General features: G+C 36.0%; 1 protein-coding gene across 1 annotated transcript in view; it reads left to right on the top strand.

Moving 5' to 3' along the window:
* Nucleotides 1-17031, top strand: part of poln (polymerase (DNA directed) nu) — a 55567-nt gene extending 38536 nt beyond the window's left edge. The window contains exons 18-25 of the mRNA XM_073835795.1: nucleotides 1327-1438; nucleotides 4289-4371; nucleotides 9237-9368; nucleotides 13252-13362; nucleotides 13446-13521; nucleotides 14785-14852; nucleotides 16237-16298; nucleotides 16674-17031. Of these exons, the coding sequence (XP_073691896.1) occupies nucleotides 1327-1438; nucleotides 4289-4371; nucleotides 9237-9368; nucleotides 13252-13362; nucleotides 13446-13521; nucleotides 14785-14852; nucleotides 16237-16298; nucleotides 16674-16766 (737 nt within the window). The 3' untranslated portion in view covers nucleotides 16767-17031. The remainder of the gene's footprint in view (nucleotides 1-1326; nucleotides 1439-4288; nucleotides 4372-9236; nucleotides 9369-13251; nucleotides 13363-13445; nucleotides 13522-14784; nucleotides 14853-16236; nucleotides 16299-16673) is intronic.
* The last annotated feature ends 1583 nt before the right edge of the window (nucleotides 17032-18614 follow it).

Below are 18614 nucleotides of genomic sequence, written 5' to 3'. Positions count from 1 at the left end.
TAAAAAACATTACAAATCTTACTGTTCAAAAACTTTTGACTGGTAGTGTAGTTTGTTCCTTGTTTGAGAAGTGAGCTTTTAATTAGAAATGCACAAAACCAAAATCTAATTATAAATCGATATTTGCTCAAGTATTATGACAATCTATTCCTTTAGCTGTTTTGTATGCATGAGTTGCTGACTTTATGGTTACAAACACGTTTGTCTGCAACCTTTATTGTCATTATTCTAAAAGCTGAAATAAAAAGATATCACGACACAAGGTTATTGACATTTAATAAGCTGCTAGAAAAACGGGAAGCTAGTCCAGAAATAGACTTAATGTGACAAACGGCCCTAAGTAGCTGTAAAGGGAATTCAGTTATGGCGATATAACTCTGTACTTTAGCCATATTAGATCAATCTTAACTTAAACTGCTGCTATTGTGTTTCTAGCCATCATGATTCTGGATCAAGGTCAGCAGTAGCTCATTTAAAGAAGCTCGTTTAGAGAATAAATGTAGTTTGATCCAAAGTGGCCATCTGCTCTCATCGAAGCATTCAATTAAACTAAATATATTAAAATCTTAAATGATTAATATGGGCTTATTCGACTGGTTTAGTTGAAAAACATTTTTTAGCAAGAAATGCATCCAAACTGAAAAGCTCTCGGCATCTTGATCGTCTGTTCAAACGCTCAACTGATGCTAGACAATTTAGATCAGATTAACTTACACTTGAGCTGCTGCTCCTGCCAAAGATAAGCCATTTCCTCTCCCTCCTTCCCTTCCACACACGCACCAACACATCAGTAAAGGGCAGTATCAACCTAATTTCTCTTCTCAGGACCTCTTTCTCCCTTTGTACCTTATCAAATAAAGTTCAGAATGACTTGAAATGCCAGTTTATATACATTTATGCACACAATTTATTTCATAGTCAACATACAGGACTTGGTTGGGTGTCAATGTTGCTGTGTGTGAGGGTGAGTCAGCGCTCTGGCAATCACCGCAGTGTACACTCTCTCTCTCTTTCTCACACACACACACACACACACACATACACACAATGTGTCTGTATTGCAATGTGAACTTATCCTCTCACACATTCGCTTTTATCTGACAGAAAAGCTGCTGGGTGCATTACTGTTCCTGCTGACACAGATGGGAGAGATGCCAACACACACACTACTCACTGTCATCTCCCACTTTTATCTTTTTATTGGGAAGGAGAGTTATGAAAAGTTGTGGTTGAAGATTAAATTTGGAAGAGGTCATTATGACATCTGTATCTGTGTGTGTGTGTGTGTGTGTGTGTGTGTGTGTGTGTGTGTGTGTGTGTGTGTAGATTTCTGTCAGGTGGAGCTGCGTCTCTTGGCTCACCTGTCAGCTGACCCACAGCTGCTGAGAATCTTTCAGAACACTGAAGCAGACGCCTTCACCATGCTGGCAGCCCAGTGGTGGGTACACACACTCTCATATACACAGTATGAGTGTATATAATGCACATAGAGAGCACATATTTGGTTTTTTAGCATGCACAATTTCAGTTCGACCCAAGTTTTGGGTCAGTAATAAATTAGTTAATTAATGCATTTATTCATCAAGGAAGCAATACATTGATCAAAAGTGACATTAAATACATTTATAATGTTACAAAAAATGTATTTCAAATAAATCATGTGACACTGAAGACTTCTGAAAATTCAGCTTTGCTGTCACAGGAATAAATTACATATAAATAACATGTAATGTAATAAATTACATTAAAATATATTATATGAATATATTATTAGAAAACTAGTTATTTTAAATTGTAATATTTCACAGTGTTACTGAATTTTTACAGCCTTGGTGAGCATAAGAGTCTTCTTTCAAAATATATCTTAAAAGATAAGTTTTTCCAGAGCAAAAAAAATTACAGAGAATTCTTACCCTTGTCATCCACGTTGTTCATGTCTTTTTCTCTTCAGTCGTAAAGAACTAGTTTTTTGAGGAATTTTTCAGGATTTCTCTCCATATAGTGGACTTCTATGGTGCCCCAGAGTTTGAAATTCCATATGCAGTTTAAATGCAGCTTCAAAGGGCTCTAAACTATCCCATCCGAGGAATAAGGGTCTTATCTAGCGAAACGTTTGGTTGTTGGAAAAACTCCCTTCTCATTTTCTATTCCAACTTCAAAATCATCTACATCACTGTTTTACCTTTTTTGTAAAGGGCTTTTGATCTTTGCTTGTTCATTTTGTAAACACTGGGTTGGTGCTTCTGCAGGAATATAGGATAATTTCGAAAGTTGGAGGAGAAAATGAGATGGGAGTTTTTTGACATACCTTAACTGTCTTAAACCTTGAACTGTCTGAATACACAGAGATTATGTAAAAAAAAAATTTTTTTTTAAATAACGATTGTTTCGCTAGATAAGACCCTTCTTTCTCGGCTGGGATTGTATAGAGCTCTTTGAAGCTGCATTTAAACTGCATTTTGGAAGTTCAAACTCTGGGGCACCATAGAAGTCCACTATATGGAGAGAAATCCTAAAATGTTTTCCTCAAAAAACATTATTTCTTTACAACTGAAGAAAGAAAGACATGAATGTCTTGGATGACAAGTGGGTAAGTAAATTATCTGTAAATTTTTGTTCTGGAAGTAAACTTGTCCTTTAACAACCCCAGACTTTTGAGTGATTGTGTACATCTGTTCTGATCTGGTCATGAGACAAGGACAATATGTTGTGCCCAGGTAGCATTTACCTTAAACACTTGTTTTGCTGTGGCAGCAGAGGCATCATGAGTTGAAAAAAATAACTCTGCATTATCAGAGTAACAATTTACACACATTTTAGGTCAATTTTACTCCTACCACTCTGTACCATTTACCTGTTATTGTGAAGTAAATCTACTTCCCTCAGTTAAGTAAATTTAACAAAGACAATAAGTAACTTTGCTAGTGATAGTTTGAGTAGTTTTTACTTAGTCAAAGTTAACTTGGCAATACTTTACTCAGTATAGCACTGAATTAAACCATGCTTTTGAAGTGTATGTGTTACTCAGAAACGTCCAAGTAAATAATATAATAGATATCATGTAGACACCATATGTACATTCTGATATATGAATACAGAGACTTCAATTCTCGGTACACAATTCACATTGACGGTAACATTCTGTGGATCGTTTCTGAGTATGAATGTTTTAGTTTGAGTAGAAAATCCAGATGTAACAAAATCGCAAGTTACTAAATCTAACAACAAAAGCAATGATAAAGTAGTGTAAATACAGCTAAAAAAAATCAACTTTATTAATTATTCATGCCCCAGTGCATGATGGGAACACTAGTATCAGAAAAAATTAAGTAGCTAACTTTGATATTTATTCTTTAATTTCTACAAGCATAAATTTTTCAATTATTGCCTGAACTAACTTTTTCAAGTAGAAATTACATGTTTTTCTGTAGTACTTTTATTTTTATCAGTGCACTCATTCAGAAAAGTGAGTAGAAGCTGTATGTCAGATTAATTCAAACCATTATAAATGATGGTATCCCATTGTCATTCAACTCTTTATGGATTAGTTCACTTCCAGAATAAAAATTCCCTGATAATTTACTGACCCCCATATCATCCTAGATGTTCATTTCTTTCTTTCTTTAGTTGAAAAGAAAACATTCCAGGATTTTTCTCCATATAGTGGACTTCAGTGGGAGTAATGTTCATTCTAATGTTCAACATTATGCTTTGTTGGTTAAGAAGCCACATAGAGTTGACCAAAAATAGTTTAAAGAATGCTCAATGTTCCATTTGTCACACACACAAAAGGTAATAAACAGGCTGACAAGAGGGCAAAGTGTCCTGCAGTACCAGTCTGTGTGTTTCTCCCTGAGGCTGTGTGCAGTCAACCAGACAGAGAGCAAGCCAGAGAAGTGATCGAGAGAGATGCGAGGCGATCAGTCTGATGCTCACATCTCCACGGTTACCGTAGCGAATGGTGGCAGGCCTGTCGAGACAAAGTGTGATTTGATTGCTGACATGAGCCCAGTTTGTGTGTGTGAGCCTGGATATATGCCTCACTTTCTAATGACCCCAGATCATCACAGAATTTCTGTTAGCATATTCCTTCTTATGTATCTATGTGCTCACCCCAAAGAGCTGAGATTTTGATATGATAAAGTGTGAGTGCTGACCCAACACTGGCCACTGCTCTAATGCAGTAAGACATCTGCTGATTCCCTGTCACTATACAAACACTGATGCCTCCAGCATACCAGCACTGCTAGCACTTTCATTACATAAATGTCTCTCTCTTTGTCTTTAGGAAGGGTTTGAGTGAGGACAGAGTGAGTCTGGAGGACAGAGAGCATGCCAAGCGTATCGTCTACTCTGTGGTTTATGGAGCTGGTGAGAATTGTGTTATCCGTATTGCATGCACACCATCACTTTAATCTACAGGAAGTGCAGAATATGTCAATATTTATCATGAGTTTTATCATGCGTTTAAAAGTGCTGTTTTGCTAACTTAGACCACTCAGCTTCTCTCCAGTGGTTGTTGCACGCAGTACCATGAACTCCTGCATGTTGCCATCTTTGCTCATGGGCGCTCCCCTGAGCCATAAATACCATGTTACTAATTACTGTGGAGCTGCAAGAAAATGACATCCTGACAGCGCTGATAGGGTGATGCCACATGGGAACATGTACAGTCAAAAGGCCATTACTAGCAACACATCTTTAGGTAAATAAGATGTGAATTCAAAAGCAGCAGACAGGGAAAAATATATGTTTCAAACAACATTAAGGTAAATGGATGACAGAAATGTCATTTTTAAATTAACTGTACTATCGTTTAAACATTTCATAAAATGTTTTTGAAAGTAGTCTCCATTGCTCAACAAAACTGCATTTACTTGATCAAAAACAGTAATATTGTAAAATATTTTTTACAGCTATTACATTTTAAAGTGTAATAACAGCTGAATTTTCAGCAGCCAGTAGTCTTTAGTGTCACATGATCCTTCAGAAATTATTCTAATATCCTGGTTTGGTGCTTAATATATATTTCTTACTATTATCTATTTTGAAAACAGCTGCTTAATATTTTTATGGAATTGAGGATTTTTTTAAGGAATATGAAATTAAATATAACAATTTATATGAAATAGAAATCTGCTGTAACATAAAAATGGCTTTACTGCTACTTTTGATCAATTTAATGCATTCTTTCAGAATAGAAGTATTATACTGTATATGTTATAGTAAATTATCAATACCAGTTGTGGCAAAAGTCAGTGCTGAATAAAAGTATTAATTTCTTAAATTACTAGTGTACCTTTTTAAAAAATTTGGACAATTTGGAAATAGAGAGATAGAAACAGATAAAATGACAGATAGAATGATCAGTGGAAAGACAGAATGATAGACAGATATAACGGTAGAATATTAAAACGATAGAGTGATAGAATGATACAAACAGAATTATAGATAGAACGGTAGATATAGAATATAGATAGAAAGAGAATATATAGAATAATAGAACAATAGAGTAATTGAAAAATAGAATAATAGAAACAGACAAATGGAATGATAGAACGATTAATAGAACTATAGATAGACTGATAGTGATAGAATGATAGAAACAGAACTATAGAAACAAATAGAATGAGAGAATGATAGATGGAACGAAAGAACGATAGACTGATATAACTGTTGAATGATAGAACGATAAAAACAATACAATAGAATGATAGAACAATAAAAACAGAACGGTAGATAGATATAACGATAGAATTATAGATAGGACGATAGAATGATAGAAAATTGAAGAGAATGATAGAAAGATGATCGATGGAATGACAGAACGATAGATATATAATGGTAGAATAATAGAACGATGACAGAGACAGAATTATAGATAGATAGAATGATGGATGGAACGATAGAACGATTGATAGATAAAATGATAGAATGATAGAAACAGAACTATAGAAACAAATAGAATGATAGATGGAACGATAGATAGATATAATGATAGAATGATACAAACAGATAGAACAATAGAAAAAGAATGACAGATAGAATGATAGATGAAACGATAGAATGATAGATGTAACAATAAATAGAATGATAGACATAAGGACAGAAGTATAGATAGAATGATTGAAACAGAGAATTATAGATAGATGGAATGATAGAACAACAGATATATAGAATATAGATAGATTTAAAAAAAAACTTACTGACTTAAATTTGTGAAGAAATATTGCTGAATATTTGAAAACTAAAATAAACTATCCATATTCTTGTCTGTATTTAGTCAGATAGGGAAGTTTGAGGCATAGGCAAAGCAGAGATATATAAATGGATTTTGAAAATTTAAACAGATAGACATTGGAACAAATAGGAAGAAGTAAAGAGAAAGGTTGTGACCCAGACTGGAGGGCTTTGCTCCATGAGTCAAGTGCAGAGAGCCTTATTGTTCATAGTGGTTGCTAACAGAGATCTCCCAGAATGTGGCCTCCATGACTACAACCTTACTAGAGAAGAATCTTATTATGTGTGTGTGGAGGGGAGAGAGGGACCGAAGGAGGGTGTCACTGTTCTACTTTACTTCAACTGGGTCAGCTTGAATGTATCTCTGTGTTTTTTTTTTCCTCTCATTTATATTTTTCAGTCCAGCATCTCACAAGTGGCTGACCAAAATGTGTTTGTGAGCATTAAGTTGCTGAATACAGAAAAAGACATTTATTGCACTCTCACTAAGGCGTAGAATCACTGCACCAGAGCGAAACATTTTCATTTCGACCATAATGTCATCTCAGGAAAACCAAGAAAGAGCGTGACAGCGTGAGGAAGGGAATAATAAGAGACTGAGTGCTGGTAAAAAGTGAGTGAGAGAAAGAGGGGGTGAGAGCGCTACAGTGTCAGCATATGTTGATAATCTTGCAGAAAGCGAAGGATTGCTATGGTTACCGAATACTAAAAGGAGGTGTAGCGTAGAAGACAATCAAAAACACACACACACACACACACACACACACACACTCATAGGCGAGGGGGAGGGGTGGACACACGCACACACAAGTGGGTCAGAATATGAGAAACTAACTATTGAGTATCCCAGAGAGAGGGATGGTTTAGAGATGCAGAGGTTGGAGTAATTAGGCAAAAGGAGGGGCACTAGAAGGCAAATGATCTCAACCAGTGAGAACTTCAATGTGCCTGCTGCTCCCTTCATCTCCCTGCTCACATGCTTGATGTATTAATCTCTGTCTAGAAATAATCTCAATTACAGGCAGACAGAAGGTCAGATAAAAATGAGCCTGAATTGTGCTGGTATATGAGCACCGTCCTGCTTTATTCAACAGGTCACTGTGCTTAAACGATGTGACTAGCTGTTACTCTGTAGTTGGCCTGATGAGAAAATCATTGCATTTTTTTATTGTTTAGTGTATTGCACACCACTTTTAGTAGCTACACCAAATCTAATGCAGCAGTATTTCCTAGGTGTTCATTTGTGCTGCTTGCAAAGCATCATTGGTGATGTTCTGGACAAACCATTAGAGCTTTTAGCAAAGTATTAAACTCTTGCACACAGCTTTTTAGGTTGTAATTGTTAGAATGGCCAAGGATCAGCAATATCCATGTGAAACTGATTGTGCAGACCAAACCATAAGTTGTAGAGACTTGAAAATTGGAGGGATGGTAGTACTCACACCGCCGACAACTTCACCAAGGCTCGCCCCAATTGGCCTGACGGGGGCGCTACAATGATCGAAAGTGTGAAAACGCTCATAACTCCTAAACCATCAATCGCAGACTCAAGTGTCTTAAGTTCTAATATTCTGTTGGAATCCTTGGCTCACACCAGACCAAACACATGCCTCAGATTCGGTCGTAAGTCCATGGCAAAATTTTGGGGTATTTTGGATTTTTTGCAAAACCTACTTTTGCAAACTAGTCCTTAGGTTTTTTTTAGGTGAATAACAATAATTAGAAGGGGCATGGCCACTTTTAGTAAAATGCCTATAACTCCTGAACAGAAGGAGATATCTTCGCCCAACTCCGAACACTTATGTAAGAGCTCAATCTAAGGTCACAGGACAAAAATCGCAGAGCTTGGCCACTTGGTGACGCTATAAGGGGAAAAAAACATTAAAATGGCTATACCTACGCAACCATTTGTCCTATCAACGTGAATGACGCTGAGCACGGTCTTGGTCCAAAGTGCCACAAGTGTCTATCTCAAAAAAATCATGGCCGCCATTGGGCCGATTGGAACGAAACTCTGTGGACCTGTTTGACTCATGGCCCAAAGGTGATTGAGATGTAAAAAAAATAAAAAATAAACAAAAACTTTTGCGAACTAGTCCTTGGTTTTGAAGTCCTAGAGACATCAGTAGTTTTGGTATCAGTGATACTCTCCTTCAGTCCTAATAAAAAGACAAAATAAAAAATATACTGTCTTTATGTTGTTTCTACATCTAATTTGAAGATTAAATGTGAAATTGTTGCAATATAAAAGTATATTTAAAAATGTTAATGTTAGGTGGGATTCATCGCAATGAATTTCAGAAAAAAAAAAAAATTTGTAAAGGTTGACAGTAAAAAAAAAAAAATATTACAACTGTTTTCATCAGTGTCACATGATGAAAGGAAACATTTATTATTATTATTAATGATGAAAACAGTTGTGCTGCTTAAAGGAACAAAGGTATAGCCAAGGGCATTACCAATATGAGATCTCTAATCATTTACTCAACTATGTCGTACTAAACCTGTATGAACTTCATTCTTCTGTTGAGCACAAAAGAAGATATTTTGAAGAATGTTGTTAACCAAACTGTTAACAGAAGCCATTGACTTACATGGTATTTTTTTCCATACTAAGTCAAAATTGATTTGAAATATAAATCTTTTGTTACAAAAAGTGTCTTTACTGTCACTTTTGTTCAATTTAATGCATAATATTGTGTATTTTATTTAACATTAGCAAAATCAGTAGAGGCAAAAGTCCGCGCTCTCCCGTAATATCTTGTTTTTATGTCATCACATTTGTTGTCATGGCAGTTGTCGTCATAGCAACATTGGGAGAATGGTTTGCTCAGTTTAACCTATTTCTCATAATCATTCTGTGCCTCATCTCACCTCATTTTGTCTTTTTTGTCTCACCTTGAACTGTTTTTAAGCATGGAATATTTCTGTTCTCTCACTTTTGTCCACTGACTTTCTCTCTTTCTCTCCTTCTTTCTCGACACCCTGACGCACAGGAAGAGAGCGGTTGTCTGGTATTCTTGGTGTGAGTGCAGAGGAGGCCAGTCGTTTTCAGGACACTTTTCTACAGGCGTACAGAGAGGTGCCGGCCTTCATCCAGCACACAATCCAGCACTGCCACGAACACGGTGTGTGTGATAAACAAAGAGTAGAGTTGAAGAAACTTAGCAGAGCAGCACAGCAGCTGACACTTTCTCACAAAACTCACTCACTTCACAGTTCAGCTACCGTTAGGCCACACTTTTACTGATATTACACACATCATGGTTTTTACACCATGGTGTGAACTTAAGTCACACTCATATAGTTACATTTTCTGCTGCCATTATATTCTGTCTAGTTTCATCTCAGTGTTGCTTAAAAAGATCAAGTGCACAGTTTAACTCTCCACCTTTTTCTTTAACGCGGACGTTAGCCTATGGGCAAGATTTCTGGTTCATTATATGCTGTAGGGAAATAACGAGAAGAATAACAACGTGCAGTAAATGGCAAAACTAAGATAATTAATAATACAGTAAAACAAGCTCTATTGGTATGAGAAATATTAATACAGTATATAGCAATGCAAAATAAAGAATGATACAAGCCAGCTTAATACAAAGTAACAAAATATTAGTTAAGTATGAATAAATAAGAGCTAAAAATAAAATTCAATAGTAAATAAGGAAATACAACAGCATATGTTTAGTAATATAAGGGACTGTTAGATTTGTAGTTACGTTTTTTACCTTTTTTTAATGCATTATCAGATTGAATCTAATATGCAGAATTATCAATGCTTTTATGTCTTTGTATTAACTCAGTCTGAACTGATTAATAGTTAAAACCAGTGGGTGTTTTAAAGGCAATGGAGTGGAAAATAATTGCTTTCACTGCTTGTCCTTGAAAGAAATCTTCTCCTTATCAACTGAAATTTGAAAGAGCCACAAATATTATGGGAAGCAGCTAAGAAAGCTCTCCTCCTTACCAAAGGAAAGTCTTATTTAGTAGAGCATACTGTAAGTTGATAGATAGGTAAGTAAATGCAAAGAAAAAAATAAAGTAAAAAAAAATCTGTAAACAAAATAAGAAAAATGTACACACCATCATCCCTTTCAAATGTTTACACCCCTGTCTCTTAATGCATTGTGTTGCCTTCTTAGGCATCAATAAATGTTTTCACCTTTTGTAATAGTTATGTATGAGTTCCTCAATTGTTCTCAGTGTGAAAAGATTGATCTCAAAATCCTAGTCACTTTTGGAATGTGTTCAAAAACCGAATAATCTGCAGGGGCTGAATGGTTTTTCTGAAGAACAGCAGGCAGATTAACAAGGACAAACAAGAAATTTATGAACAACTATCACAAAAGAAAAAAACTTGGATCTTCCAGGAAATGAGACACAGTATTAAGATTCAAGGGTATGTAAACTTTTGAACGGGGTCATTTATATAATTTCAGTTATTATTTTGTCTTGTGGAGTATATATAAACGTGTTATGTTAAATAGTTTATTTTCGGACAGTACTAAATAAAAAATAACATACAGTCTTCATTATTCCTCTTATTTTGTTAAAATTATTAACATTTAGCATATTCTGCAAGGGGTATTTAAATTTATGAGCACAACTGTATATCCGATCATTGTAAGATATGCAGAAACTTCAGAGAGTTACTCATCGAACAGGCAGAAACCGATTGAAACTGAAGTTCCAGGACTGAAAGTTCCCTCCAGTGCGCTCATTACACAATCAATACTGGATTCACTGACATGCCTGCGCAGCCTCTTACCCAGCAACAAAACACCTGCTATCATTTTAGCTGGGAATTTATCGAGTTCTAAAAGAGGGAGAAATAAGATTCAAGAAAATGAAACCGAGAAGGGTTGTGAGGACCTTTCTCTCTCAGCAATCTGTTCTAGAACAGGGAGTTTCAGTAGGAGTGTGATTGTGTCTAATCTTCTGCTCAGGGAGACTCCCTGTGCTGCCTTTTGATTTAGAGAGACGCATTATGTAGCCTAATGTGAGAGAGACAGGACTGATACAGAACCTTTCTCAGAGGTGGAAAGGAGAATAACATATTCTCTGCTGGTATATGCTGTAATGGAGAGAACCTGAACTTTAGTGACCCAAAAAAAGTATTTGGATACTTAAATTGTTATTTCACCCAAAAATTAATATTGTCATCATTTACTCGCCCTTATGCTGTTCTAAACCTGTGTGAATGACTTTCTTCTGTGGAAAATTTTTGTTACCAACATTATTCAAAATATCATCTTTTGTGTTTAGCATGACTACAGATGGGAGGAAGTGATTAAAAATGGATGCATGCCAAGTCGGTTTGATATTTTGTTAATGCAAAGAAAACCAGCACAAGTTCTTACAAAAAAAGTTTGGATATTTTATGTCCTCTAAAATGGCCAGCAGTTAGTAAAAATGACCTGCAAATATGATTCAGAGAAGTTCAGTTTGTTTAAAGGAAAGTTTGTAGATGTCAATTAGTTATTATTTATTTAATTAAATTACTTTTTTGCCTATATGATTTACTTTTTTCTGTGCAACATACAAGAAGCTAAATAATAAATACTGCAGATAAATATAGATACACTACCAAAAGTTTTTGAACAGTAAGATTTTTAATGTGTTTATTTAGAAGTCTTTTCTGCTCACCAAGCCTGCATTTATTTGTTTCAAAGTACAGCAAAATCAGTAAAATTGTAAAATATTTTTACTATTTAAAATAACTTTTGTATTTGAATATATTTTAAAATGTAATTTATTCCTGTGATTGCAAAGCTGAATTTTCAGGATCATTACTCTAGTCTTCAGTGTCACATGATTCTTTAGAAATCATTGTAATAGATTTGCTGCTTATTATTATGTTAAAAACAGAGTAGAATGGATTTCTTTGATGAATAGAAAGTTTAGAATAAAAGCATTTATCTGAAATAGAAATCTTTTTTTAACATTATAAATGTTATAAATTATAGAAATTGGTTGCTTTAAATAGACCAAAAGTGATAATAAAGTATTATCACTTTTGGTCTATTTAAAGCAACCAATTTCTATAATTTCTATTCCCCCCCAAATAATTTTTTACTGACTCCAAACTTTTGAATGATATATTGTATAATGTTACAAAAGCTTTTTATTTCAGATAAATGCTGATCTTAGTTTGGATCTTTCTATTCATCAAAGAATCCTGTACTCAGCTATTTATATATTTATGTTGATAATAGCAGCATATTGGAATGATTTCTGAAGGATCATGTGACATAAAGACTGAAGTAAAAATATTTTTGCAATATTTAGTTTTGCTGTATTTTGGATCAAATATAGGCATACAGGCTTGGTGAGCAGAAGAGACTTCTTTAAAAAATACATATAAATATGTTTCTTTTGTGTTATGTAGAGAGAAGAAAGTCAAACAAGTTTGGAATGAAATAAGGGTAAAAAAAATTATGATGCATTTGTTGTCGTTGGGTGGACTATATAATATAATATTTGTGACAACAGTATGTATGTTTGAAAAGTAATGTGCACTGGCAATGTTACTGTCACACACTTCTAAAAGGATACACCCTATACACATGCAAACAAACATTTTGCATTTGACAAACAAAACATGCAGATGCAACACCCATTCTTATAATCTACAATAACTGAGAAAAACAATATCACATGCCAGTGATTCGTCATCAGTGATATCTGTTTATATGACACACCCACAATGGACCACACACATTCCTGAACACTGTTACACCTATGCAGTGTTGCCTCTTTGTGCCCCATCACTTTGTGCCCCTGGCGTCACCGTGCTTCTGGGAAAAAGTTTTTCCGAATGAGTCCACTGGCTGACCTCACTCTTTTCCAACAGGGGTTTATCTGTAAAGCTTGACCTATTGTCTGACTTAACCCGGAATGCACTGGCATGAGTGATTCATAAAGAATCTGTGTGTGAATGAGTGACCGAGTATAATAAGGCTGAATGAGTGTATAAGTTGCTGTGTGTGTTCTGTCTTATTGATGCCTTAGGTTTTGTCAAGTCCATAATGGGAAGGCGCCGTTCCCTCCCTCACATTCACTCCGCTGACTGGAGCCTTCGAAACCAAGCGGAGAGACAGGCGGTCAACTTTGTACTACAGGGTATCGTGTGTGTTTCCACTTGTGAGTTTGTAATGTTTGCCACATCTGTGATCGTCACAGTGGCTGTCTGTGTGTCCCATCAGGCTCAGCTGCAGACCTAGCCAAAATGGCAATGATCAGAATCTGCTCTCAAGTGGCTTCTGCCTCTTACACTGCCAGGTACATCCATCCGTTCATCCATCCAACTTTCCACTCCCTCCCTCTCTTATAATCCCATGTGTACTTGAATAATACATTGTGTGTATAGGAAATGTGGTAGCATTTTATAGTACGGTTTAAATAGTTAAAATAGGAATAAATCACCCAGAAAAATAGATTTCTGTTATCTTTCAGCCACCATCATGTTGTTCCAAACATGTATGACTTAGTTCTGTGGAATATTTAAAAAACAGTTTTGGTGAACACTGATCTCAATAGTATGGATGAAAAAAATCTTTAAATGTATTATATCATGTTTCACAGAAGAATAGACAGTAAAAAGAACTACCACATTTATTATTTTTGTTTTCTTTGCACACAAAAAGGTTTCTCGTAGCTTCATAAAATGAACAACTGATGTGATATGGACTATTTTAACTATGTCTTTACTACACTCTTAAAAAATAAGGTGCTTCACGAAGCCAAAGAAGAACATTTTTGTCTAAATGGTTCCATAAAGAACCTTTAACATCTGAAGAACCTTTTTGTTTCACGAAAGAAGGTACTTCAGATTATAAAAAGGTAAGAAAGAGATGGTTTTTAAAGAACCTTTGACCCGAATGGTTCTTTGTGGAATCAAAAATGGTTCTTCTATGGCATCACTGTGAAGAACCTTTTAAAGCACCTTTATGTACCTTTCTGGGCCTAGAACGCGTGGTAGTTGCTGTCTATGCAGGGTCAGAAAGCTCTTGGATTTCATCAAAAATATCTTAATTTGTGTTCTGAAGATGTATGTGTGAACTATCCCTTTAACCTTTATGCTAATACTTTTGTTTAAATTTCAAGTTTATAAATGCACAATTTCATTCATTCTTATCCAAGGATACCTTTCTTTTCATTCTTATTCTACATAGCCCTGACCTTCTCTTTTTCTCCTTCTCCCCATCTGTGTGAATCATTCAACTTCCAGTGCAGCTCTATATATTACAGTCTTTTATCTTTGTTAGCATCTCTCTGTCCCTCTTTCTTCGTTCTTTCTCCTCACCCCTCCCTCCAAGTCTCTTTCTATTCTGTTCAGTGAGTATTAGGAGCTATGTCTGCAATAGATGGCTTCCAGACCAATGTAAAGCAATAAGAATACTTGACACGTCTCATGTAATATTGCCGCCACACTCCAGAAACTAAACAACACATCATGGGCTGGTGGTCATGGTCTGGTTATTATATCTCCACATTAAGATTGATAGTTCTGTTTTAGTTTCTGTGTGCCTTTTATCCTTTTAGGCTGGTGGCTCAAATCCATGATGAGCTGCTGTTTGAAGTGGAGATCTCACAATTGGAGCAGTTTGCTGGTGAGAGAGACCACAAAACATGTCCTGTTATATGAACATGAAAGAATAATTTGGGTGAAATACAAATTAATTTCAACTAGCTCTGAGTAAGTAATCTCTTATTTTTCTGTGGTCTTATTTTAGTATTATTTATATACTATTAAAGGGGATATCAGATGCAAAATTCACTTTTACATGGACACAACCACCCTGCAATAAAATCCATTCACTCCCGTTTTTAATCCCCCAAAAAACTAAATTATCAAGCCGTTTTGATTTTCTGAGCAGTGTGACATCATACTGCTCAGGCCCCACCCACAACCGCTGACTGACTGTCCCGTATTAGCATATTTCCGCCCTCAGCCAGTTGTACGCTGTCCGCCATTTTCTCCGCGCTTGAGCAGCTTCAGCGACAACAATGTCTCGTAAGCAATGCAGGTGTTTTGTAGTTCAATGTAAAAGTGAACACAAAAGTCTTAATTTTCTCCCGACATCAGAGCCACTGAGGACGCAGTGGAGTAGTTTTATTTTTGATGGGTACGTGCCACTGAATATACAAAAAATGGAAGAGAGGGGTGGGGTGAGCAGTAGTTCATTATCATTTAAAGAGACATGCACTGAAATGGGTTGCTGTAAACAGAGCTGTTTTTGACAAGGTAAAAAGGGTGTTGTTTTACGCAACCATTGAGGAATTTAAATAAAGGTATGTTGCAGACATTTCATGAAGACCCTGAGGAATTATACCAACTAGTAATTTTGGTGTTTCAGCTCAGTTCATGTTTTAGTACTTCTGCTTATTTAATTTCAGCTTTATTTCAATTAACAAAAATGTATAATAGTTTTAGATAAAGATAATGACACTAATGGTAACAGACATTAAGCTACAAATTCTGTCAATACAGCATAACTAATATTTTTCCCAGAATGTTTTTTCTGTGATAGCATAAGATCAATTGTGACCCTGGACCACAAAACCAGTCATTAGGGTCCATTTTTTTTAAATTAAGATTTATACATCACCTGAACCCTGAATAAGTAAGCTTTCCATTGATGTATGGTTGTTATGGTAGGACAATGTTGGGAAAAAATCTGGAAACTGAGGGTGCAAAAATAAAATCTAAATATTGAGAAAATCACCTTAAATGTTGTCTAAATGAAGTTCTTAGGAATGCATTACTAAACAATAAGTTTTTATGTTTTTACAGTAGGAATTTTACAAAATATCTTAATGGAACATGATGTTTACTTAATATCCTAATGAAAAAACTATAATTTTGACCCATACTATTTTGGCTATTGCTACAAATATACCCGTGCTACTTAAGGCTAGTTTTGTGGTCCAGGGTCACGATTAGACAGCAAACATTGGTCATTTAAATATTTTTGATATTATGTTGATAAACAGTGTTGGTGAAGAAGACTATGGAATCTCTTCAGCACATTGAAAACTGGGGAGTGAATCTCTTTGTAAGTGAACACCCACACAGCTTCATTTAAATGACGGACAATTTATCTTAGTATAAAGAAGAGCTTCTGGTAGTAGAGAAAGTAACATGCCATCATCTATTTAGTTTCTTCCTTGTTCCCTCAGACACATTTTATAGCTCTAATAGAAGCCTTAATCATATCAGACAGACTTTCAAACAGATTTGTCCACTATAAAGGCGCTTCACTGTGTCGTAGCATTTGATTGGTAACCTAATTAAGCTGCACTGCATTTCCAGACAGCCTTCCCTCCTACAGCCTGGCTTTAAATTACCGTAAAACTAAATGATGCAGCAGATGTAGATCAAAAGATAGAGGCGCACTAGTGATCCCGGGTTCATTTCTTTCTATTCTCAGGTTCCCCTCAAAGTCTTGCTGTCCACAGGACCATCATGGGGGTCGATGTGCGAGATGAGCCTCCCCTGCACCACCACAGCTACTTCTCTCTGAGTCTCCCGCTCTTCCTCTCCATCCCGTAACTATGGTAACCAGGCAGCTGCAGTTCCCAATTCTTGTTTCTCACTGATGTATCCGAGGGCAATGGTAGGAGCAAACTGGATCATACCAGTTTCTTTTTTGGAGGGCTTCTCTGGATTAATTTTTTATCTTTTTACTGTTGCATTCGGTTCTTCTGGCTGTTCAGAAGCTTGAAGTAGCTATTAAATCTGTTTTTTATTCACTTACACTGTTTTTACACCCATTTCTACTGACATATTATACAAAATAATAAATACAGGCCTCTGTTATAGCGACGACTTAATTTGAGATGTATTATTGGCTTGGTGAGCCGATGGTTCTGCTATCTGTTTCTCAGCTGCTGTGATGGAACGTCTGTCTCCTGATGAATATTAATAAACTCAGTCCTCATTTAGTGAGTCTCTCTCACTCCATTTTAAAGCCTTTAATCTTATCTCTTCCGTTTCCACGGCACCTCACAACTCACTTACCAGCAGCCCACTGGCTTTCTCTTTATCTCCGTCTCATGTTTGCACAGTCCACACAAACACTGACCCAGATTTTCAGTGTCCGTCTGTGGCGTCAGATCTTCTGTGCCCCCTCGCAATACACCATATCAATACAAACACGCCCTTGAAAAATGTTCCAGTCGCTGTGCTTGTTGCTGTTGTGTTTTTAGAGGCAGTAACAGCACAGATGGCTATAACCCCTTCTGAATGTCATGATATCCCTGAAAGCCTGCTCTCAAAGATCTGGCGCTGAGAGGAGAAAGAGTTTACCCTGCTAGGTCATGATCTGTCTGTTCTCTCTTAAAGTAGTTAAGTAATGCTCTGCTTCACTGAGATTTGTTGTAAGAGAAGATCCTTTAGGATGTGTAATGGGGGTTCAATAATGAGATTACCGGTGTGTTTTTAATGATTTGAGTCTTACATATTACTTAAGGCTATTACAGCGTTTGACTTGCTGAAATTAAAGGTCTCTTAAAGGGATAGTTAACCTAAAATGAAAATTCTGTCAATAATTACTCACCCTCATGTGGTTCCAAACCCTTAAGACCTACGTTCATCTTCAGAACACAAATTGAGATATTTTTGATGAAATCCAAGAGCTTTCTGACGCTGCATAGACAGCAACGCATCCACGTTCAAGGCTTAGAAAGGTAGTAAGGACATTGATAAAATAGTCCATGTGACATCAGTGGTTCAAACTTAATTTTATGAAGCTGTGAGAATACTTTCTGTGTGCAAAGAAAACAAAAATTGTTTTTATTTCACAATTTCTTCTCTTTCCTGTCAGTCTTTGGCACGCATTCATGTGGCACTCTCACATGCATCAAAAACGAAAATGTTAAAGTCGCTATTTTGGTTTTCTTTGCGCACAAAAAGTATTCTCGTAGCTTCATAAAATTAAGGTTGAATCACTGATGTCACATGGACTATTTTAACAATGTTCTTACTACCTTTCTAAGCCTTGAACATGGATGCGTTGCTGTCTATGCAGGGTCAGAAAGCTGTTGGATTTCATCAAATATATCTTAAAATGTGTTCCGAAGATAAACAAAGGTCTCATTTTTGGGTGAACTATCCCTTTAAAAGGCCACCGCTGCTGACAGCATTTCCAACCATACGCTCTTAAAAATAAAGGTTCCAAAAGGGTGTTTTTGCAGTAATGCCATAGAACCATTTTTGGTTCCCCAAAGAACCTTTTAGTAAACAGTTCCTAAAAAAAACTATTAAAAGAACCTCTGCATTTGAAAGGTTCCATTGATGTTTAAGGTTCTTCAAAGAGCAATTGATGCCAGTAAAGAACCTTTATTTTTAATGTGTATTGCCATAATAAGAG

This window comes from Garra rufa, chromosome 3 (genome assembly GCF_049309525.1).
Source record: "Garra rufa chromosome 3, GarRuf1.0, whole genome shotgun sequence".
In the NCBI taxonomy this organism is placed as follows: Eukaryota; Metazoa; Chordata; class Actinopteri; order Cypriniformes; family Cyprinidae; genus Garra; species Garra rufa.
Note: the sequence above shows the minus strand (reverse complement) of the source record. Positions and strands in the feature narration are given on the sequence as shown.